This window comes from Mirounga leonina, unplaced genomic scaffold (genome assembly GCF_011800145.1).
Source record: "Mirounga leonina isolate KUSES-001 unplaced genomic scaffold, KU_Mleo_1.0 Mir_154, whole genome shotgun sequence".
In the NCBI taxonomy this organism is placed as follows: Eukaryota; Metazoa; Chordata; class Mammalia; order Carnivora; family Phocidae; genus Mirounga; species Mirounga leonina.
In genome coordinates this window covers 2,812,688-2,836,949 of record NW_023270389.1, presented here as the reverse complement: position 1 = coordinate 2,836,949, position 24,262 = coordinate 2,812,688, and the positions used below count along the sequence as shown (strand labels likewise).

Sequence of the window (24,262 nt, the reverse complement as noted above, 5' to 3'; positions counted from 1 at the left end):
AATAATAATAATAATAATAATAATAATAATAATAATAATAATAATAAATAAAATGAAAATAAACAAAAATATAAAATATATATAAATTAAAAATAAGAAATAAAAAAGGAATTGAAAAAATAAAATAAATGAAAAAAATTAAAAATAAAAGTAAAAAGGAAGCTAGATCTTATTTCTCCTAGAGCTGAAGCTCTGCAACACTCTATGATCAGTAGACTTGGTGCAAGTGAGTTGTTTGAGCTGGTCTCGGGGAGGGGTGTGTTGAGCTAATTCTCAGGCTGACTTGTTTCAGTGGAGATACACCTCCAGGGCACAGAGGGGCGGGACTCGGTGTAAGTGGCTCTGGACTCCACTAGGTGGTGCTGTTTTGCTCCGTGAAGTCTTCAGGGCTGATGCGTGGGATGAATATGGTGTGCTCCGCTCTCCAGCACGGGAGTTGTTAAGTTTGCACCCCCCGCCCTTCAGTGAGCCCTTACAGAAATGCGATCAATCACCCTTCTTGTGCCCCTGGTTTCCGTGTGAATCCTGCATTTGCCCTGCCTGTGTCTGAGCTGTTTTATCTCAGGCATGCAACAGAGTTTCAGAACTCCAAATTTTAGGGACTCCTGCATTGCAGACCCACACTGTTCCTCTGGGGGAGGGTCTTGCTGTGCTTTTGCTGTGTGCTGGCCAGTCCCAGGAAAGCAGGTGCACAACCACACAGCAGTCTGCAGTTCATGGCAAGGTGGAATGGAAATCCAGCACCAAAACTCACTGCTCTCAGCCGGCTTCCCTGCACCCATGCCTGGGAACAGCGTGCACGTTGGCACCACTTGTTCTTCTTGCAACCCAGGGGATCCTCCCCCGACCACACTGTCACTCCTGGCGCTCTGCCCTGCTTCACCACCTGAGCACCTTTAAGCCTGGCATGTCCCTCACAGTAGTGGACTTCTAACAGTTCAGATTTTGCACTCCACTGCTTATAATACTTTGTGGTAGGCTACAAATCAGGCTCCTTCCCTGCTGCCATATCCACAGCTATATCTCCCCCAAGTCACCTTCTGCACCTCCTGCCTTCCAGAAGGTAGTCACTCTTCTACTTGTAGACTTGCGGTTTTTGTTCTCTCAGAACTCTGATTGACTTCTCGGATGTTCAGAATGATTTAATAACTATCTAGCTGCGTTGGAAAGAGACAAGCTTATAGGGTCCCCTACTCCTCCACCACCTTAACTCTCCAGTTTTTTTCTTTTTTAGAAAAGAATTGATCCCAGTGGGTTAAAAACATCCCAAGGGAGAGTCTTGGGACTGAAGAAGAAGATCCCATGTTTCTAGAAAAGTAGAGGTCCATTACCAAAAATTTCCCCCCAACTCCTGGATGGTGTCCCACCAGGATATATCAGAGGTTCCAGGTGTCAAAAGCAGCTGGTGGTGTCCTTCAAAGGAAATTGGTATTGACCACCATTCTTCCATAAAGGCCCCACAGGAGGGATGTCAGGGACCCCCTCCTTCCCCATTGCATTCTAGACTACAAATAGGTGCCAGAGCATGGACTGAAATACCGTGCTGTGCCATGAAGAACCTGCCATTTTTTAACCCATGGAAAACACCAGAAAAGCTTTACAAGGGGACATTACCCAATTTTGTAACTTAAGTAGTCAGTAGGGGACATTGATGAAAAACAGTAAAGATAGAAATCCATCATGATCTAAGTGACATCCCAACACATGTAGTCTGCACAGCCAATTTCTCTAGGAAACATCCTTGGTTAGGTTTTAATTCTATTCACTACTGGTTTTGGCCAGTTCTGAGTGGAGTTTCCTCAGCCAGAAGTAGCTAGCTAGGCCAAGGATGTGGAGGGGATCACATTAGACCAATGAAGAGGAAACCTCACATGGGAGTCTTAAGTTCAGCGGCTGTGCTGGTCACTTAGGTAGCTGTCTCATGCCCAAGACAGACACCTTTCTATAAGGACAGGAATAAAGAGAGGTCATCAAGTTTCTGGGTCTTATTACCATTCTGGCCAGGGTACTAACTTCTAGCCAAAAGGCAGGCTTTCTCCTCCTCCTAGAGTAGCCACGGGCTAGAGGTTTAGAGCCTGAGCAATCAACAGGACAGTGTTCAATAAGACCATACTCCTTGAAAAGCTCCTGGAGTGAAAGTAAAGGGAGAGGAGAGGAAATAGTCACCAAATTTCATCAAGGCTCAGAGTCCAGATGAGCAGACTCAAAGCCCCATGTTGGACACCAAATGATGTAAATGATGTGACTTGAAGTTTTGGGTTTGTGAGCGAATGGCTAAGGAAGAATTCTTGAGACATTTTTGGTGCAAAAAGTGATTTTATTGTAACATGGGGACAGGACCCGTGGGCAGAAAGAGTTGCACTGGCATTGTGATGGGTGACACTATATACTTTTAGGTTTGTGGAGGAAGGTGGGGTAGAGATAAAGTAAGTTTCAAAGGAATTTTGAAGCGAGCCTTTCAAGATGTCGAAGGGCTGCCTGCTGTTAAGATAAGATTACTCTTGGTCTCCAGCAAAACATCCACATCAAGGCAGCCTCAAGTTCCTCAAAGAAGGTCACGCTCTGCATGTCTCAGGGATCTATCAGTGGGCTGCAAGCTGTAAGATTTGATTTAAGCTAGATTTCTCTTGCCTTTGTTTTCCTCATTAGAGACCCAAAAGAAGAAAGGACTAGAGAGACAAAAACAGGTCACCAGAAATACTTCAGTTAGGGGAGCAAAAAGGAAAAAAAGCCCCATGAGGCAAGTCAATACCCACATTGTGAGGATTTCAGGAGAAGGAGGGACGGACCAGAAAGATAAGGAAATAATGGCCAAGAACTCTCCAGAGCTGGGGAGGGAAATTGACAAACTATGAGAAACGTTCCTGGGGCTGAAACAGGAAATAATTAGGAAAGATCCGTGGACCGCGAGGCTGCAGAGGGCCCCTCTGGGGACCGTCCACATTGGACACAGGGTTTCTGTGTGAGTGGATGGGGGTTTCCGTTTATAGGGCAAGCTCCTGCCTGAAGGCTGTGGTGCCCAGAGCACCCATTGCATGGTGGCAGCCCCTGGCCTCTGAGACCGAGCCACCGCCCTCCACCCCATGCTCCCTTGTTTCAGAGATCTTAGTCGATCTCACTAACTGACCGTTTGGACCTCTTATTTGTTTTGTTTTTGTTTTTTTTTTCTTCACGAACTTAAATTCCTGCTCTTATGTTAAATTCTCTGATAAAGAGTAAGCCCATGAAACCCGAAGTGCCCTCCACCCAATAAAAGCAGAAGAACCCCAGGCTTGTGGCCTCGCTGTGTGGTCCCAGGTGTGTCATGTACTTCCCAGGACATGTGAGTAATAAACCTCCCCCCCGCCCGCCACCATGTTTCCTGATGGTTATTGCTGGGGGCAATGGTGAGAACCACAGGGGCTGATCCAGACACAACACTGGTTGTTGACAGGCTGAGACCCCCACATCACAGGTTCTTGTTTGTGTGCTTGTTCATTCATCCCCTCATCTGTGCAGGTCTGAGTGGCACTTAGTGGGGCCTGTTTTGTTAATCTGCAGAGGGGTTTTGTTTTTGTTTTTTTAAGTAGGCTCAACGCCAAACATAGGGCTGGAACTCATGACCCTGAGATCAAGAGTCGTACGCTCCACCAACCGAGCCAATCTGCAAATTTCTATTATTTTCCTCCTCAGCAACCTCAGGCCAGCTTGTATAAAGTTCAAAAGGCTTTTACATCTGCTTTGACCCTTTGACTTTGTGGGGCTCACATCATAAAACATACCTTGACACCCCACTCACCAAGTGTGTCTATATTAGGACCTCATGTGACACAAAAGTTAGTATGAATTTAAGGTAAGGAAGGGGGTTTCCATTTGAAAAATGAAGAAAAAGTTATTTAAATACTAGAAAATCCACAGCTTGGCATTTTCTGAGGACCCAGGCACAGCCTTGGAGACGTTTTTCCTGACAGGCGTGGACCACCGGAAGGTGGCCACCGACATCGGAAACGGCACAGCCCCGAAAGACAAGCAGCATGTAGGAAGGTAGCCACATTCACATTTTGAGAACATAGGCAAGATATGATTATTTTACTTCCTCTTTGTAACTCTTGTGAGCCTTATCTGAGTACCACTATCCGGTCGTCCTTCGCAGATGGGGGAGAAGCCTGGCCTCTGGTGAGATGAGCTTTCCCTGCCATCGGCCAGGCCGGGTCGCCAGGCTTCTGCAGCTGCTGCTGCTGACCCTGGGTGAGTAGGGGCCACACAGGGACAGGGGCCTAAGTTCCTAATGTCAGCCAGTGGGGGGAAACCCAGGGGGCTTCTGCCTCCGCTTCCACTTGGGCTTCAGAGACACAGCAGGAGGTGGAAAGTGAGCAGAGCCAGGTTTCCAGGAAAACCAAAAGGCTCCAGAGATCTTTGTTTGGGCGCTATGGGAGGTATGGAATGTGGGGGAAGGAATGGGAGGAAGAGCCTGAGAAGGGGCTGTGGCTGGGATGCTGGGGCATTTCTCAGAGTCTAAGGAAGCGATGGAACAGCATCACCCCATGCTAACCTTTAACCCTTGGCTCTCTCACAGCTTCCGGACAAGAGCAGCCAGGTCAGTCTTCCTTTCTCTTTCCTTCCTGCTCTCTGGGCATTGGTCCTCCTGGCCAGCACGCCTGTCTCCGTACATGCAGGCTGAGGGGATGTGTCAGCAGGAGTGGTGCTGCCACTCTGGGGTCACACCTGTTACCATGGCGCCTGAGCAGAACCTCCCGTGATCTCTGCAGCCTTCAGTTCTTTCCGCATCAGTGCAGGGCAAGGAAGCATTTGCAGAGACAAGAGGCTAATGCCCAGAACCTTCCAACTGTCTCTTTTCTTCCCTAAGGACCATCCCCTCACACCTGTATATTCAAGCTAGAGCCACCATCAAAGGACAGAAAAACAGCTCCCATTCACAGAACAAGTGCTGCAGCCAAATCTTTATACACCTCCAAGGGAGTTCATGTTGCTATCCCACTTCAATTTCTGGTCCCATTTGTCGGTTGCGATCTTACATACAAAGATGATTTCCCAAGTAGCCCATGCCTCTCCATTCAAATTCTTTATACCCTTTAATCTTTTATTGTGTCTGACTTAGATGGAGTGTAGACAAAGGTTGTCTTCTCCATAGAATCTCAAGTTAAACAAAGTTTAAAAGTAATGAAAGCAGAAAAAAAAAAAAAAACGTTCATTATATATGAGCAATCAAGTAGGAAGTGGTTTTTCAGAGTTTAGAAACTACATCCCAGGCCCACCTATACCTTGACAGGAATGTACAGGACAAGAGCATTTCAAAATCAGCCACCTACAGAGGCCCTCATAGTGTGTCCCCAGCTACACATCCCATCTCCCGAGCTTTTCTGAGCCCACCCCAGGGACCTGAGACCTCTCCCCTATGACACCTACCTGCCCACTTCTGGGCTAGGCAAAGGATGAGGAAGAGCAGGTTCTGCCCCAGGCATGTCCCCAGGTTGTATCTGCTCCCTTCCCAGTGGGAATAAGCCCAGCTGCAGGTTGGGCCTTCCCCTGGGTTCAACCCACTTCCCATTCACCTTCACCTGCCTGCACCTTTCTCTTTCCTGTTCAGCAACATTCCCAAAAGCTTTTCTTCTCCTCACACCTCCATGGTCCACAACCTTCAGAGGAGAGAAAATGACTCTCACCTGCAAGGATCACCATTCTCTGGTCCAGGGATACATATCTTGGTATTACAATGGGGCTTTATGGAGAAGAGGACCTGAAACAATCGAAATAAAGACGTCTGCACATTACTCATGCAAGACCCAAAGATCTTCCCTCAGTGACCCCGTGCATGTGGAATTTTTATCTGGTGAGGAAAGAAAGGGGTGAGTTTCTGAAATCAAGCTGCTGGGCACATGTCTGAAGGTTGGGTGAATGCAGGGAACCCAGACAGAGTTGTAAGCAGACATGAGGATATCTGATGAGCTGATCCCAGTGGGGAGAATGAGGAGATAGGGCTGTGGAGGATAGCACACTGTCCATCTCCTCCATCCAGAGACACATTAGTAACCCAGAAGCCACCAGACAAAAAGGGACTCAGGTCTGAAGAAAGATATGGTAGAAAATTCCTCTTTTAATGATACATAGGAGGATCTCTTAAGTATGTTTTCTGAAAATTAGTTCACTATTGAGGACAAGGGAGTATTGGGTATTGGGGCCACATGAAATGGTGGTGGAAGACATTTACTGGTGTTTGCAGGGCTGTAGCTCTTCCCTCATGGGTAGAAGTGAGAGTTTGAAGAAAGAAAGAGATGGAATATGTTTGTTCACTCTTTGCAGACTGGCTGATCCTCCAGGCTTCTCACCCTGTCTTTGAAGGAGATGATGTATATCTGAGATGCCGGGGGAAGGAAGAAGAAGATATTAATGAAAAGATTTACTACAGAAATAACAAACAAATTACGCATGATTATAACTCAGAAGTCATAAGACTACATTCAGTATCCAGGGACAATAGCAAATATCATTGTACTGCTTCTGGGGGATCTTTTTGGGGGCCATGGGAAACAACTTCCAAACCTTTAAAGATCCAAGTTCAAGGTAATGGCTACACTCCTGTGGGTAATAGGTCTTGGCAGGGGAAGTGTGTGAGGATCAAAGAGGGTGTACTCATCAGTGGGGACTTCATGAGAAGCCTCTTCTGAGCAGCCATGAGAAGGAGATGGGAGGTGGTTCCATCTCCACGGGTCCCTACCTCCTGATGCTCTGCTTAGAACACAGATGCATCTCTCCAGGAGCTCGGAGCCTCACTGCCCTGGAAACTGTGTTTGTTCTCTCTAGAGCTGTTTCCACATCCTGTGCTGAGAGCCAGCTCCTCCCAGCCCATCGAGGGGAGCCCAGTGAGCCTGAAATGTGAGACCTGGCTCCCTCCACTGAGGTCACACATTCAGCTTCAGTTCTGTTTCTTCAGAGAAGATAAGGTCCTAGGATCTGGCTGGATCGACTCACCGGAGCTCCAGATCCTCACCATGTGGAGTGAAGACTCAGGGTCCTACTGGTGCCAGGCAAAGGCAGTGACCCCCAATATCATAAAAAAAAGCCTGAGATCCTGGATACATGTGCAGAGTTGAGTGTCTGTGGGGCAGCTTTTCCAGAGTGAGGACTGGGAGATGAGAGCAGAGCATGACTTCACCTGCTCCCTGAGATAGTGAACATGGCAGAAAGGAGCTGCCAGCCATCCTGCTATCCTTTTCTCTTAGGTTCAACGTTGGCCTAACTTCCCTATAACATTCTCTCCCACCTAAGTTAGGTGATAGTCGTTATTGATCACTTACTGGGTGTCCAACATGTGGGGGCCTCAAAGACATACAGGGTACATTTTCTCATGGGTCAACAGTTACCGAAAAGCACCAATGACCACGCAAAGTCTGTAGAAGCCCCTATGGGGCTGTCCATGTGTCGACCGAAAATTATTCCAAAATAATAAGAAAAGAGGACGATAAACACAAACTAAAATAGTCAGAGAAGAAGGAGGGGAGGTGGTGCTGAGAGTGGAGCTTTGGAGGATGGAGAGAGGTTTGGGATCTGAATCAACTGGAGGAGCCTTGGAGGATGGAGAGAGGTTTGGGATCTGAATCAAGTCACTTCGGGATACAAGGAACCTTCCCTGTTCTCTATCTTTGTGGTCCATTGATACATCAGAGATGTCTTACAGATAAAGGTCTGTAAAATTTGACTGTGGTCAATGCTAAGTTTAAAAAGAAGATAGACCTGGCCCCCACATTACCCAAGGATGGTAACTGTTGTGTGTGGGGACAGGTACTGCTCCCTTCATAAGAATGTACACAATCAAGTCCTTATTTCCCACTTTAGACCTGTTGCTATTGGCTTATTCGTGGCAACCCCAGCCTTCCCCTTGGCCCTGCAGCACCTGCCTTTGAGACCCTCTCAAGACCTTCTCTGTCCTCCTAGGGATCCCTGTGTCTGATGTGAATCTAGAGATCCAGCCCCCTGGGGGCCAGCTGATTGAAGGAGAAGATCTGGTCCTTATCTGCTCAGTAGCCAAGGGCACAGGGACTGTCACGTTCTCCTGGCACCGGGAGGGCACAGAGAGGAACTTGGGCAGGAAGATTCAGCGTGCCCTGTCAGCAGAGCTGCGGATAGCCGCCATGAAGGAGCAGGATGCTGGGAGGTACTACTGCTCAGCCGACAACTTCTATGGCCCCATCCTCAGTAAACGGATCAGAGTCACACTGAGAAGTAAGTTCCTCCTTCTTTCACTCAACCTTGTTCCCAAGCCAGGGTTTAGGTTCTCTGTCAGCCACTAGGATCTTCTGAAGGAGGCAAGGAAGAGAGGCGTGAAGATTTAAATGCCAACAAGGAATGGCAAAAGTGGAAAGTAATGTGAGACAATTTACTTCTTGTGGAGAAGACTGAGTGGTAATGAAAACAAAATCATCTAACATCCCTCCTCATGGTTCAAGGAATCCATCTACTTTTAGGCTCCTTGAGTGGAGCCATTAATCTGTCACAGTGTCAGGGACTCTTTCTGACGGCCCCCTATCTCCCTCAGTTCCAGCGTCCCGCCCCGTCCTCACCCTCAGGACTCCCGGGACCCGGGCCGTGGTGGGGGACGTGGTGGAGCTTCGCTGTGAGGCCCAGAGGGGCTCTCCCCCGATCCAGTACCGGTTTTATCACGAGGATGTCACCCTGGGGAGCAGCTCAGCCCCGTCTGGAGGAGGAGTGTCCTTCAACCTCTCTCTGACCCCAGAACATTCTGGAAACTACTCATGTGAGGCTGACAACAGCCTGGGGGCCCAGCACAGCGAGGCGGTACCACTCAGGGTCACAGGTAGGACATGTCCTGATCCCAGGTCCATATTCCTCCCACTAAATTATGCTGGATATTTCCTTTATTATCTGGTATACTTGCTCAATTAAAACTGCCCATGAACTATGTTTACTCCCTCAGTTCCAGTGTCCCGCCCTGTCCTCACCTTCAACCCTGCTCGGGCCCAGGTTATGGTGGGAGATTTGTTAGAACTTCGCTGCGAGGTCCAGAGAGGCTCCCCCCCGATCTTATACTGGTTTTATCATGAAGATACCGTCCTGGGGAACACCTCAGCCCCCTTTGGAGGAGGATCATCTTTTAACCTCTCCCTGACCACAGAGCATTCTGGAAATTACTCCTGTGGGGCTGACAATGGCCTGGGAGTCCAGAGCAGTTACATGGTGACACTCAACTTCACAGGTGGGTTGGGGGTACCTGAGCTACAGGTGAGAGTTAAGGTCAATAAATATTTTTCCTACAGACTATACAAATTCTATCAGCACAAAGAGTTTTTGAACATGCCACCAAGGCTTGGGGCTTCTAGAGATTGTGCTGATTTCATGGGGGAAGGAAAGGGAATAGATTTCAATCTTAGATGCTGACAATCATGTGCCATTATTTTGAAAGTTACAAATTATACTGGAGATCATTTAAATGGAGGAATCAGAACCTGGAAGAAAACTGCCCTGATAGATCTCTAGCCCCCACCTTCATGTTGTCTAGATCAAAAACACTTGCCAACAGAACTCAAATATAGGTCTTCCCACTTAGGGCTTTCCACGAACAAAGTAATCCAAATCACTTCGGGCGTCATCGGGTGGCTGCTAAGCATGCTTGGCCTTGCTGCTACTGCTTCTTTGGTGAGTCACTTCAGGACCCAAAGGAAATCAGGTGGGTGTCTATGTATTACCCTTTGGAGTTGTGACTTTTGCCATTGCCATAATACTTGGGACTTGTATGGTGCATCCTATTAAGGTCATTATTCTCTTCCAAACACTAGACCCTCAGCTCTACTCACTGGCACTCTGTAGGCAATAGTGACAAAATGGTAGAATACATTTCTCAATGAAGTTGTTACTCCATGTGTTTAATTTGAGATTTAAGTCAGGTAGCAGAATTTTGTTTCCAATTAAAAATTAGAAAGGTAAGTATTTACTATTCCACTCCTGGTTCAAAACTTACTGAGAACAAAAGGAATAATAATAAAAAGGCTTCCATTTGTAACAACAAAAAATAGGTCATAGCCATGGTGCAAACGGTAAACTCTGAGATATATTTGAGTTCCAGTCAAATATCGTGAAATTTGGAAAATTAATGGAGATGCTGAGAATGAAATTAAAATTTCAGGTTTTATTATTGCTAGTATATAGAAATACAATTGATTTTTATATTGATCTTAAGTCCTGCAACCATGCTAAATATATACTTATTAGTTCCAATCTCTGTTTTGTAGATTCCATCAGATTTTCTGCATAGGTGATTCTGTCATCTGCAAATAAAGATAGTCCTACTCCTTCCTTTCCAATCTGGGTTACTTTTATTTCTTCTTCTTGCCTTAAGGCACTGGCTAGAACCTCCTGTACATGCTGAATAGAAGTGGTGAGAGCAGACATGCTGGTCTTGTTCCTAATCTTAGGGGAAAGTATTTGGTCTCTCATCATTTACTATGATAATGTTAGCTGTGGATTTTTTATACATGTTTTTTTATTAGGCTAAGGCAGTCCCTACTATTTATAATTTGCTGAAAATTTTTATAGGAAAAATGTTTGTCAAATGCTTTTTCGACATTGATTAAGATGATCGTATGATTTTCTTTTCTAGTCTATTGATATGGATTTTGAATTTTGAATGTTAAAACAGCCTTGCATTTGTGAGGTCAACTTCACTTGGTCATGATTGTTGAATTTGATTTGGTAAAATTTTGTTAAGAATGCTTGCAACTACATTCATGAGGTATATTGCTTGGTAGCTTTATTTTCTTGTCATACCTTTATCTGACTTGATGTCAATGTAACACCCACTTAGTTACCACTTCTAGTATTTGTCATTCCTTTTTGTGTTTCCGTATTTCCATATGGTATCACTTTCTTTCTGCCTGAAGTATTTTTCACATTTCTTACAGTATGGGTCTGCTGGTGAACTTGCCTGGTTGTGTTGCTAAAGTCTATTATATCCTTACTGATTTTCTACTTGATCTATCAATTATTGAAAGAAGGGTATTGAAATAGCTGTCTCTCTTGTGCCGCTTGGCCATACCTCCTTAGAGTGCATGCTGCTTTTACTGACTGAATAAGTATGATTCTGGGCAACTATCTTTCCAGACCCCAACTTCCTCATTGGTAATCTCCTATGGGGGTAGAGGGGTGGGTTAGAGCCAGATGTTCTCTAAGATTTGCCATAGCTGAGACCTAGAATAAATCTGATTTCCAGGAAAGGACATTCTAATGTAGAGCCCACTACCTACACAGCTCACTCACCATCAGTTATCCTTTGTTTTTCAGGAGGACTTCCTGACACTGGAACACCCAGGTGAGGTCTCTTGTTTCTTATGCTGACAACATTGTCATGATTTAGTCATACCCACAAAACAGGGTCACAGAATTATAAGTACATTAAAAAATATTTGACCGGACTTCCTATTAACATTTTCAAATTCTTACGAAATCCAAAAATGTGATTCAGAAAGCCACTTTCAGCCATATTTATAATACTCACTTAGACCTACACATACACAGAACTCATGTCATTTGCCCTCCATGTTAATCTATCTACTTCCTTAAATGTGCCCTGGTGGAGAGCTGACCCCTCACACCTTAATGGCATCATCTGTCACAGGGCTGCACCTCACTCTTCCCCCCTCATTCCTCTACCACACACTCATTCAGGACATAATTATTGAATCCTGGCAATGTTCAATTCCCAATATTAATTGCAGAAGGAAACAGAAGTGGGAAAAAACACACCACTCTTTTCCCAGAAAGTCTTCATGGTATCTTACAAGAAAGGTAGATTATTGTAATATGAGCTGGAACATTGAAAGGGACCTTTTTAAAAAGACAAAGGTCAAGTTCTGTGGGAATGCAAAAGTCTTTTTGTATCAGTGTTTAAACATTTAAATTTTTGAGAACAATAAAAAATTAGGCAGATATAACTGTTTACCAGAAAGATCTTGAGACTGTGCACTTTTGCCCACTGACCTTGTGTCAGTCCTCCCTCTCTGTAATGCTGTCTTGGGCTGCACATCGTGTCACACACACCTTCTGAGTTCTCTTGAGAGAGCCATGCAGAGTCAGGCTAGGCAGCCATGATATTTTTAAAATATTTTATTTATTTATTATTTGAGAGAGAGAGCGAGAGCATGAGTGAGCATGAGCAGGGAAAGGGCAGAGGGAAAAGGAAGGAACTGTCAGAGAGAGAATCCCAAGCAGACTCCACACTGAGCGTGGAGCCTGATGCGGTGCTCGATTTCATGACCTTGAGATTATGACCCGAGCCAAAATCAAGAGTCCGACGCTTAACCAAATGAGCCACCCAGGCGTCACCACAGCCATGATATTTTTACATGGACCATGCTGGGCTCCTCCTGGATACCGGTTTTCCTGAGACTCGGTATGATCCACAAATCCTTTTCTCCCTTGTGTCTCTCCCTGTCTGTCACAGTTACAGTCCCGAGGAGCATCGAGAGCCTTCCCGGTCCAGACCCTCCAGCACAGACCCCCACAGGCCCATCCACTCTGAGCCAGCAGCCCTGATAGAGCTGCAGCCTGTGTATAGCAATGGTGAGGACTTCCTAAGTATCCCAGGGCTCCAGGGATGAGCCAGAGTGGGAGGAGAGGTTGAGCCACTGCCCAGGAATGAGTCACACTCAACTTTAAAATGACATTCCTGGCACTGTGTCTGAGACAGAAGGTGGTTATGAACTTAGTGGCTGAGAAGAGTCTAGAGTGTGGGTTCTGGACTACAGCTAGCTATCATCTGTTCTCTCACAGTGAGTCCTGGACATGACAATCTGGTTTATTCCCAGATCTGGAGCAGCCATCATACAAAGGAAAATCCAGGTGAGACTGCTTCCGAGCAAGTGGAGGTGAGGTGGCCATGTGTGAGCGGATCCTCGAGGGGCCTCTGATCAGGCCTCTCAAATATGAGTGGGACACGGAAGGAAGGCATCATCTCCTCCCGCACTGCCATCATATGGCTGAGTCCCTTCCCATGGACCCGTGTGCACTGCCACCGGACCCCGCAAACTCTCTGAGGACAGACACTATTGTTTCCCATGAACATACCAACAGCATTGGTTAGAAAACTAACCAAAAACTAACCAGTGCTTAGAAAACTATGGGCCTCTTCAAATACTGTTTTGAAAGAATGCATGACTGGTAATTGCTAAGTGTCACTTTCTCATAACCTAATGTGTAGACAATCATAATTCTCCCAACTGGTCTCTTTATTTCTAATCTTGTCCTCCTCTAGCCCCCAACACTGTTTCCAGCACAATCCCTCTGAGACACACTGCTGATCACACCCTGCCTCAGTGACTCTTCATTCCAAAGCAGGACCCTTGCCCCCGCTGCACTTCACCCCCTCCTCAATGCCTCCTCTGTCCTTACTCTAGCCGAGCTGACCCTTCCCATTTTCCTGCTCATACTGGGCTGTTGCCTGCTTTGGTGCTCATGTGTCTTATTTGTTCTGAAATGTCCTTACCCCCACCTAGTTTACCTCCGACCCCTGCTCACATGTCAAGACATAGTTCAGGTACCTCTGTGAAACGTCCCACCAGCCCTCCCTGTGTCCGAACCTGGGAGGACGGATTTCCCTTTTGGCAACAACAGAGTTCAGTAGGTATTTCTATCTTGGTGCCCATTGTACTTGTTGCATACATTTACACGTCCATTGTCCCCCTTACAAATTATAGGCTCCTTGGGTATATGGACTGAGTTTGTGTTGTTTCTCTGTCCTTGTAGCTTACCAGTGCTTAATAGAAGGTCAGTGTTCACTGAGTGCTTATTGGCTGAATAAATAAATGAAAGAGATCCAGAGGATCCCTTGGAAAGACAGAAGAAACACACACACTGAATTTTCTTAATGCTTCACTGCAAATCTTCACTGGGAATTTACTGTGTGGCCTTAGAATGACAACCCCCTCTCCAGCCTCCTCCACTCTCCCTGCACGAAGTGAAACCCGTATTCCACTTTCTCCCAATCAGTGCAGCCACAGAAGCCCTGAATGGGGGTGGGATGGGAGCAGGGGGACCGCTTTGCTGGGGTGAAGAGCAGTGGAGAGAGAAGGAAATCATCAGGAAAGTCACTCTGGACATTTGGTGGGCAGGGGAAAGGCTTTATCAGTGCACGGGGGTGGGGTACTCTGTCTGAGGCTTGGAAGAATCCAGCAGAGCAAACCGTTGAAAGCTGAGTCAGCAGAGGAGAGATTTTGAAATGCATTGTGAGTGGGTTGTAAGTTGGAATATGTCACCCACAGTCTAATACTTTTCTTCCCTCCTCCCATCCAACAGCACCTTCACCAAAGACACATCAGAAGGATGAGGTGGGTCACCCTTTCCGGCTCCCTCTCCCCCCTGCACCTCCTCACCTTTACTTAGGTACTTACTGTTTGTGGGTTTCCCGCCAGGAACCAGCAATCATCTATTCAGAGGTGAAGAAGGCACATCCAGATGACCATGAAGGGCAGGCCCATGAAGATGCTGCAGAAAACTATGAGAATCTCCCATGTGTACCGCTGGCCCTGGACCACTAGCCCCCTGCCCAGAGTGGCCCACAGGGAGCCTGGGAGCAGCCTATGCCTTCTCCCTGTTCTCCACAACCATGCACCCCCCTTCCGCTCAGGGGGCTGAGTGAAAGTTCCGCCCCACCCCTCCATGCCTGAGTCTCTGTGCTCTCTGGGAACAAAAGGGGCAGCATTTCAGTAAACACTGCATTTCTTCACAGTAGAGACACATGTGAAGGCAGGGCAGATGGGCCTTCACCCCCTGGCCCATGGAACAGCGGAGGAAGGGCGAATGGTCTAGCCAGGATCACAAGGGTGCAGTCATGACCATGAGCTCCAAGTGTGATCGAAAGCTTTGAATGCGCCATCTCTGCATAAACAATTTGCTCTAAGCACTTTGTTTCCTTTTTTAGGTAGGTAGGTGATAAGTGACTGATGATGATGATATTAATGAATAAGATAAATACAGATATAAGACACACACACCAATCCACTCAGAGTTTGGGGCCTGCACAAGTCTTCCTCTCTCACAAGATCAAACCTCCCTCCTTCCTGTAGCGGCCGAGTTCCACTGCTTAATTGTTCAACATCCACTATTTGGAGGCTCCAGAAATCAGCAGCAATCCTGGAATCCCAGTGGAGCCGGTGACTCTCACGACTCACAGGGCAAAGCCTAGTGTCGTGACACACCCCTCCCGTTGCCCACCGACTCCCAGTTAATCCAAGCACTGAGTGTCCACCATGGGAGAAAACATTTAAAAAGCATGCCATCTGTGCTTAAGTCTCCAGAAAAGCAGCAGAGTTGCTTTGAGTGGCTTTTATTCGTATGGAATAGCTGGAATCGTTAGCTTGTGTCACCTGGGGTGACAGTGAAGTTTTTACTGCAGTAAAAAAAAATAGGCCTTAGCAAGCTGGTGCGTTCACCGAGGACTGGTGTACGTCAGCTGATACACGTTATGGACAGTGGTGATTTCACACCTGCCGTATTTATGACTTCAAGTAAATAACACAGTGAGGCTTTGCAAACCTTTGGAGTAGCATGAACAAAAAGTACTAAGTGTATTTCAAATGTTATTCCTTTCCCTGTGGGTGTCAGAAGCTTAGGCAACCGGAAGTGTAACATACAGCAAAATGCAATCCAATTTGAGGTTTTAATCTTAGCCTTAGGAATTTGGCTAGCAAGCTAATTTGCTGAGGGGGAAAAAAAGTGATGTCCTTTATAGAGGGAATACATTATTTGTTATGCAAGAGGGACTTACATGTCTTGTTTCCGTATTATCTGGTACAAAATGCTCTCCAGAATGTATGCTTGGCCTTTAGAGAGAGCAAGAAATCCAGGTGTAATCTGTGCCTATGCTTAAATTTGGCCGTGAATGCCTCCCAACTTTGGGCTCCAGGAAGAATAGAGCCAAGGGGGAGAGGGACATGCCACGAGGTGCCAGCTGTGGGAAACCCATCTGAAAGAATGGTGACAAAAGGCAAAGCCCCAAGGGAGAGAGGCAGCATCAAGGCATCATTCTGTGGCCGGTAAGAGTCACTCTGCAGAAGGGCACATCAGCCGTGGAACAGCCACCAGGACGGCAGCCACTCAGGTGGACAAGATCCGTGATGCCAGCAAGAGATGGAGACTGCACGAGGCTCTCTGGTGCACAGAACAGCTCTGACAGGGTGCAGACCCTTCTCCCAGAACTCCTTATCCAGGTCCTCAAACTGAGGGCAAACAGTACCTGTGAGCAGTCAGGAAGAGCCTAAGGAATAATTGGGAGAATATCCAAGAGGAAATCATGTTTCCAGCTAGTCAAGAAGGTAACATTTGAGTCATCAAGATCTAAGACATGACTATAATCTCTTTCTTTATATTTATTTTATTTAGTTACAAATGTCTTGAAGAATAATTTATACGCAATAAATCACACATATCTAAAGTATACAATTTGATGTTTTGGCAGAAATGTACATCCACGAAACCACCACAATCAAGATCCCAAACATCTCCATCACTCCCCAGTGTTCTCCTGCCCTAAGGAACACCTCTTTCCCTCCACACCTTCTCATGCCATCACGAGATGCTTTCTGTCACTGTAGATTAGAGCGTATTTTCTAAAGTTTTATGTAAATAGAATCATACAGTATATACTCTTTTGTGCCGGGCTTCCCTCACTAAGCAAAAGAATTTTGAGACTCATTCACATTGTATCAATAGCCGCAACACATTCCTTTTTATTGCTACATAATATTCCACTGGATATACCACATTTTCATTATCCATCTATCTGTAAATGGACGTTTGGATTGTTTCATTTGTCATTAAAAATAAAACTACTACAAAAATTCACATACAAGTGTTTGTGTGGACATGTTTCCATTGCTCCTTTGTAAATACCCGGGAGTATAATTGCTGAGTCACATAGTAGATTTATGTTGAAGGTTTTAAGAGGCTTGATACTCTTTTTCCAAAATACCTGCACCATGTCACATCCCCGCCAGCACTGACTGATAGCTACAGTAGTTCCACACCCTTGTCAACACTTGGCATTTGCAGTCTTTAACTTTAGCCGTTGCAAAGAGTGTGTGCTCTAGTGTAGCGTGATCTCACTGTGGTTTTAATTTCCCTGGTGACCCACGATGCTGATTCTCTTCTCAAGTCCTTATTCACTCTTTGCAGACTTTTGTGAAGGGGCTGTTCACACCTTTCACTTCTTTATTGGGCTATTTGTCTTTTTATTATTGAATTGCAAGAATTTGGTATCTTTAGTTTTTTATTCTGGTCTGATTTACATGTTGCAAATATCTTCTCTATGTAGCTTGCTGTTCATTTTCTTAATGATATTTTTTGAAGAGCACAAGTTTTCAGTTTTGAAAAGGTGCAATTTATCAATTTTTTTAATTTTGTGAGCCTACTCTGTGTTTCTTATCTAAGAAAGTATACCCCAAGGTCAAAAAGATTCTCTTCTATTTTTCCCTAGAAGTTTTATAGTTTTCGTATGTACATTCAGGTCTATTCACCATTCAAAGTGAATTTTTTGGTATATGTATAGTATAGGGAAAATATTCTTTTTATTCCTGTGACTATCCACTTGTTCCAGCACCATTTGCTGAGTAAGCATTCTTTTGCTTCTTTTTAATTTGAGTTGTTCATCTCTTATCCAATTACTGGAGTTATTTATGTATTTGGGATATATATCCCTGTGTCAGATATATGTTTAGCAAATATTTCCTCCTGATTTGTGACCTGTGTTTATGTCCTCCTAACTGTGTCTTTCAAACAGCAAAGATTTATAATTTAATGGAAATTATTTACCATTTTTCTCTTACAATTCATATTTTGTATAGCCTGTTTAAAAACTATTTGCCTAACTGAATATTATAAAGTTCTTTGTCTACATTTTCTTCTAGAAATATAACAGTTTTTAACTCTTCTATTTAGATATGTGGTGCATATCAAGTTAATTTTTGTATACTATGAGGTGAGAGCTGATGTTAATTTTTTCCCATACAGACATCCAGGTGTTTTGCCACCATTTCCTTAAAAAACAAAACAAAAACAAAAGCAAAAACCGTACCTTTTTTCCATAGAATTACTTTATAACCTTTGTCAACAATAATGGGCCATATCAATGTTGGCCTACCTCTGGGTTACCAGTAGATGATCTTACACATCTATCCTTATGCCCAAAACCACACTTTCCTGATTACTGTTGCTTTGTGTTAAGTCTTGAGATCAATTGGTATAAGCTCACCAACTATGTTGTTGTTTTTTTCCAAAATTGTTTTAACTAACCCAGGGTTTTTTGCCTTTCCATATGAATTTTTACACTGATTTTTAAAATTTATTCAAAAAATCCTCTTAGAATTTCAACTGGGATTGCATTGAATCTGTGGATGAATTTGAAGAGAGCCGCCATCTTAAAAACACTGTGTTCCAATCCATGAACTTCATACAACTTTCCATTTTTGTAGTTCTATTTTGCACATTTTTAATTAAATTTATTCCTGATTGTTTTATACTGTATGCAAACATAAGTGGAGTTTTTATTTCCTTTTAAAATTATTACTAGTACTCTTTGGTAATACTCCTCAATTTTCTGAAAGAGTTTGTGTAGAATTGAAATGTTTCCCCCTTGGATATTTGATAGAATACACCAGTGAGGCTGTTTGGACCTGGATTTTTCTTCATGGGAAAGTTTTTGGATAAGGAACTTAAGCTCTTAATTGATAGAGGACTATTCAGACTTTTTTTTTCTTTTTGTGTCAATTTTGGCAAGTTGTATTTTCCAAGGAATTTGCTCACTTCATTTAGTTGTCAATTTTATTAGCATAAAATTTTACATAATATTTTCTGATTCAGTGCTGACTTTCTTTCATTCCTAGTATTTCTGATGTTTTTGCTCTTTTTCTTTTTGATCTGTTTAGCTAAGTTTCTCAGTTTTATCGAAGAATTGACTTTGGTCTTTGCTAATCAATTCTATTTTTTTTGTTTTTCATGACTTTGCTTCTGTTATCTTTATGGTTTTATTCCTCTGACTTACTTTATGTGTGGTAGATAGAACTCTTAGATGGATCCTAAGATTCCTGCCCCCGATGACCCTCATCCTTGTCTTCTCTTCTCTTCTCGAATGTGATCAGGACTTGTAAATACAATGAGATATTGCTCAATAAATAGGTTACTAATCATTGATTTTTGGTTAATCAAAAGGGAGATTTTCCTAAGCTACCTAATCAGGTATGTCTTGAAAAAGAAATGAAACATCAGAGAGATTCTCCTACAGGCCTCAAAGAAGAAGCAAGCCATGTGCTGGAAAGGGCCCATGAGGATAGAGACCATGTGCAGGAGCTGAGGTTGGTCCCCAGCCCACTGCCAGCAAGAACAAAAGGACCTCAGTCACACAGCAGAAAAGGAATTAAGGGAACTGGGGAGGGGATCTTGCCCCCTTATGAGGATTCAGTCAGCTGACACTCAGATTCCAGACTTGTGAAACCTTGAGCCAAATACCCAGTGGAAGTTCCAGGCCCCTCACCCACCCAGACTGCAAGCAATAGATGTTTGTTGGCTTAAGTTGCTATATTTGTTGTAATAGAAACACAATAGACAGCGAATATGTTGTCTGCTCTGTTCCTCTGTTTCTTGCTTCTTTTTTTTTTTTTTTTTTTTTTGTCTTTTAAGAGAGAGAGGGAATGGGGGGAAAGGGCAGAAGGAGAAGGTTAGAGAGAATCCCAAGCAGGCTCCACACTCAGCACAGAGCCCGAGGCGGGGCTTGATCTCACGACCCTGAGATCATGACCTGAGCCAAAATCAAGAGTCAGTGAACCTACTGAGTCACCAAGTGCCCCCTCTGTTTCTTGCTTCTTAAAATGGTACATTGAGTCATTCATTTTCAACCTTTCTTCTTTTCTAATATCAGCATTAAAAGCTATGGGGTTTTGATACTAAAACTTGTGAAGCAGAATCCCAAAGTTTGGTTACTATTGATATGGTTAATTTAGGCTGTTATTTTTTGTTTTTTGTTTTCCTGATTTGTCTTTCTCTGCTCACTCTTCCTGCCTTCTTCTAGATTATTTGCATATTTTAAAAATATTTTATTCAAGGGCGCCTGGGTGGCTCAGTTGGTTAAGCGACTGCCTTCGGCTCAGGTCATGATCCTGGAGTCCCTGGATCGAGTCCCACATTGAGTTCCCTGCTCGGCAGGGAGTCTGCTTCTCCCTCTGACCCTCCCCCCTCTCATGTGCCCTCTCTCTCATTCTCTCTCTCTCAAATAAATAAATAAAATCTTTAAAAAAATAAATAAATAAAATAAAATATTTTATTCAGTTCTAAATAGTCTGTAGTAGCCATTATGATTTTTCTTTGACTCAGTAATTATTTAAAAGAATATTGTTAATTCCCAAGTATTTGGGATTTTCCCAAATATTTTATTGGTACTGATTTCTTATTTTTACATTTTCACACTTAAATATTCTTCTAAAATTTCAATTTAATAGCTTGATAATATTACATTATATAGATGTATTCTCACTTACCATTCCATCAGTTTTGACAATTCCTTTTTTTTCTATTTTTATAAAAACTTAGAGTTGAAACTTTTGTCTGCATCTCTGATTTTTTCCTCACAATCAATTCTTATTGGGGAAAGGACTATAAAGAACTTTCCAGCTTTTTTTTTAAAGATTTTATTTATTTATTTTACAGAGAGAGATATATAGAGAGGGAACACAAGTAGGGGGAGAGGGAGAAGCAGGCTTCCCGCAGAGCAGGGAGCCCAATGCGGGGCTCGATCCCAGGACGCTGGGATCACGACCTGAGCCAAAGGCAGATGTTTAATGACTGAGCCACCCAGGCGCCCCAAGAACTTTTCAGCTCTTAATACAGAAAAGATTTACAGTTTATAGTCCTAGAAACATTGTTCATTAGTTTCAACATTAGGTGGTTCACTTTTTTTACAAAAATGATAGAAATTATATTTTATTGTTTCAAGTTTCATTTATTTAGTCATTAGTGGAGTTGAATATAATTTTGTGTGTTTGGGACAGAGTTTTTTCCTTTAATAAATAGTTTAGGATCAGAACTTTACTCATTTTCTAGAAATTGGAATAGTCTTTTCCTTTTTTTTCTTTTTAAAAAAATTTTTTTAATTTAAATTTTTTTTAATTCTTTATTTAAATTCAGTTTATTAACATATACTGTATTATTAGTTTCAAGCATAGAATTTAGTGATTCATCAGTTGCATATAACACCAGTGCTCATTACATTAAGTGCCCTCCTTAATGCCCATCACCCAATTACTTCTTCCCCGTCCAGCAATCCTCAGTTTGTTTCCTAGAGTTCAGTGTCTCTTATGGTTTCCTCCCTCTCTATTTTTTTCTTCCCTTCCCCTATGTTCATCTGTTTTGTTTCTTAATTTCCCCATATGAGGGAAATCATATGGCATTTGTCTTCCTCTGACTCTTATTTCATTTAGCATAAAATCCTCTAGTTCTATCCACATCATTGCAAATGGCAAGATTTCATTCTTTGTGATGGCTGAGTAATATTCCATTGTGTGTGTATATATATATATATATATATATATATATATATATATATATATATATATATCACATCTTCTTTATCCATTCATCCATCAATGGACATCTGGGCTTTTTCCATAGTTTGGCTATTGTGGACATTGCTGCTGTAAACATTTGGGTGTATGTGCCCCTTCGGATCACTACACTTGTATCTTTGGGATAAATACCCAGTAGGGCAATTGCTGGGTCGTAAGGTAGCTCTATTTTTAACTCTTTGAGGAACCATCATACTGTTATCCAGAGTGGCTGCACCAGTTTGTATTCTCACCAACAGTGCAAGAGGGTCCCCCCCTTCTCCACATCCTCACCAACATCTCTTGTTTCCTGAGTTGTTAATTTTAGCCATTCTAACTGGTGTGAGGTGGTATCTCATTGTGGGTTTGATTTGGATTTCCCTGATGCCAAGTGATGTTGAGCATTTTTTCATGTGTCTGTTGGCCATTTGTATGTCTTCTTTGGAGAAATGTCTGAAGAATAAAAGTGAACCACTTTCTTACACCATACACAAAAATAGACTCAAAACGGATGAAAGATCTAAATGTGAGACAGGAATCCATCAAAACCCTAGAGGAGAACACAGGCAGCAGCTTCTCCAACCTGAGCTGCAATAACTTCTTGCTAGACACAATGCCAAAGTCAAGGGAAACAAAGGCAAAAATGAACTATTGGGACTTCATCAAGATAAAAAGCTTTTGCACAGCAAAGGAAACAGTTAACAAAACTAAAGGACAACCTATGGAGTGGGAGAAGATATTTGCAAATGACTTATCAAATAAAGGGCTTGTATCCAAAATCTATAAAGAACTTAACAAACTCAAAACCCAAAAAACAAAAAAATCCAGTCAAGAAATGGGCAGAAGACATGGAATAGTCTTTTTCTAATGAGTTGTATGAGTACTTTATAAACTAGGGATACTAATTCTTTATCTATTATGTGTGATGTAGATATTCATGGTGTGCCATTTGCCTTATACTTTTGCTTGTGGTATTTTAATATGCCAAAGTCCTCACATAGATTATGAAAATATATTCCTTACTAAGATGCTTTCTTCTAGTTGTGGGTTTTGGGTCATAAGACATATCCTGAGACTTCTTTAAATTTCTCTAAACCTGAAATCCAGACTTAGTCTCAAGAGAGGAAATATTCATGTGAATGTGGGAGAAAAGCCACTTCTCCAATTGTGTTCTCCAAAGCAGAATGTCTTGATGGTCTTATTCTTAATATTCTTAATATTCTTAAGCCAAAAGCAGTGCTCATCGATGAATGAAGAGACATGTATGTGAAGAATTATAACCCATAACACAGTAGCCCCTCAAAAACCCCTTTGATATCTGTTTCCTCCTGAGACTAATCTTTCTGTACATGAAATCATATTTACAAACTGTCTCCTCCTCGTAACTGTAAATCTTCTCTCCCTTCCTTGGATTGGAGGAAGTTGAATGGATCTATGTACACATGCCACTCTGAAATCAATCTCTCCCCTCTTCCTTATCAGTGAATAATTAATGTGATTCTGCTTCCACAACTGGCATTTCTTCTGCCCCTGAGCAAGGTCAGGGCTGCTTTACATGCGGTAGGAGGGGTAAAAATGGAACAGAGGGAAGTAGAAACAAAAGGAAGAAGTAGTGGTTAGTGGTCTGCTGAGAAAGTTTTCAGAAGACTACAAAATCAAAAAGATGAGAAAATGAATAATTCTGTGCAAGTCTCTGGTTTCTTCTTTTTGGCAGTTCCAGGCAGAAGAAAAAGAATCTGTCCCTTCTTCTGTTCTCTCTTCAAGATTTCCAGGCAAGGCCAGCTCCCTGGCCAGTGCCCAGAGGCTCCTATGTATCTACCTAAGCCCCTTTTAACAATGACAACAGTGTGGTCTCCCATCACCCAAGGCCACAGGAGCTCTGTAGTCACACCTGCCTGCCTCCCATTCTGTGTGAGCATGGCCTGCCCCACAGGTAAGCCTGACTTCTGAGGAATGGCAACGAGGGGATGAATAAGATCTCCAAAGAGAAGGGCAGGTTTTACAGGTGGCTATTGATGAAACAATGTCTGAGCTATAAATCTGCTCACAGTTCAGCAGCTGACAGACTCCAGTGAGATGGATCTGAAAACAAACATGCACCAAGGGAGTCTTACTGAAAAGTCCCTGCTTCCTGCCAGAATCAAGTGGTCTCACTGTGAATCTGTTTTCAATACCCTGTCACTTTGCTTCAGCTTCAGGTTAACAAGGTACCTGGAATATTTCTTGGCACAAACTGCTTTTGTCCCTCTGTACCTGGTGGAATTAGAAAGATCCCCACACTAGTTTGGAAAAGAGAAGACACTTGCTCTCGACAGAGGCTTAAATCTACTGAAAGTGGGACTTGCTCTTTTATTCATAAAATATCAACAAGCTTCTTTTGGAATCAGGAACATGGTCCAAGTTATATGGCCTTAAATAGAAATGGGAATTTATTCCCATTAGGAATGGCTTTTAGAACACCGATCAGGAAGGTCAAGAATAAACTGGGATCAGAAGGCAGCATGCTGTGGGAAGCTGGCAGAAACCTGCCCCTCACCTGCCATGGGTGTCGTACTCAACCTCCCTGTGCCTCCATCTCCTTACCCTAAAATGAGATCAAACGTGCAGCTCATAAGATCTTGTGAAAATTAAATGAGTTAATGCATGTGAAGGCCTTAGAACTATGTCTG

The 24,262-nt window shown here is 43.4% G+C and overlaps 1 protein-coding gene across 1 annotated transcript; it reads left to right on the top strand.

The window, feature by feature from the left end:
- The first annotated feature begins 5,355 nt into the window (after positions 1 to 5,355).
- On the top strand, positions 5,356 to 15,071 carry FCRL3 (Fc receptor like 3). The gene is made up of 12 exons (XM_035009877.1): positions 5,356 to 5,830; positions 6,301 to 6,561; positions 6,802 to 7,086; positions 7,933 to 8,220; positions 8,534 to 8,812; positions 8,933 to 9,211; positions 9,563 to 9,682; positions 11,293 to 11,320; positions 12,452 to 12,570; positions 12,781 to 12,849; positions 14,302 to 14,333; positions 14,418 to 15,071. Exons 1-12 carry the CDS (start codon positions 5,461 to 5,463, stop codon positions 14,541 to 14,543), a joined length of 2,256 nt encoding a protein of 751 aa, XP_034865768.1. The 5' UTR covers positions 5,356 to 5,460; the 3' UTR covers positions 14,544 to 15,071.
- The last annotated feature ends 9,191 nt before the right edge of the window (positions 15,072 to 24,262 follow it).

Bases quoted from the DNA above. Each gene is read 5' to 3' on its own strand.
- FCRL3 (XM_035009877.1), top strand. From the start codon at position 5,461: ATGTCCCCAGGTTGTATCTGCTCCCTTCCCAGTGGGAATAAGCCCAGC. The intron at 9,212-9,562 runs GTGGGTTGGGGG...CTTCCCACTTAG, and splicing joins GGTGACACTCAACTTCACAG to GGCTTTCCACGAACAAAGTA. The intron at 12,571-12,780 runs GTGAGGACTTCC...GTTCTCTCACAG, and splicing joins GCAGCCTGTGTATAGCAATG to TGAGTCCTGGACATGACAAT.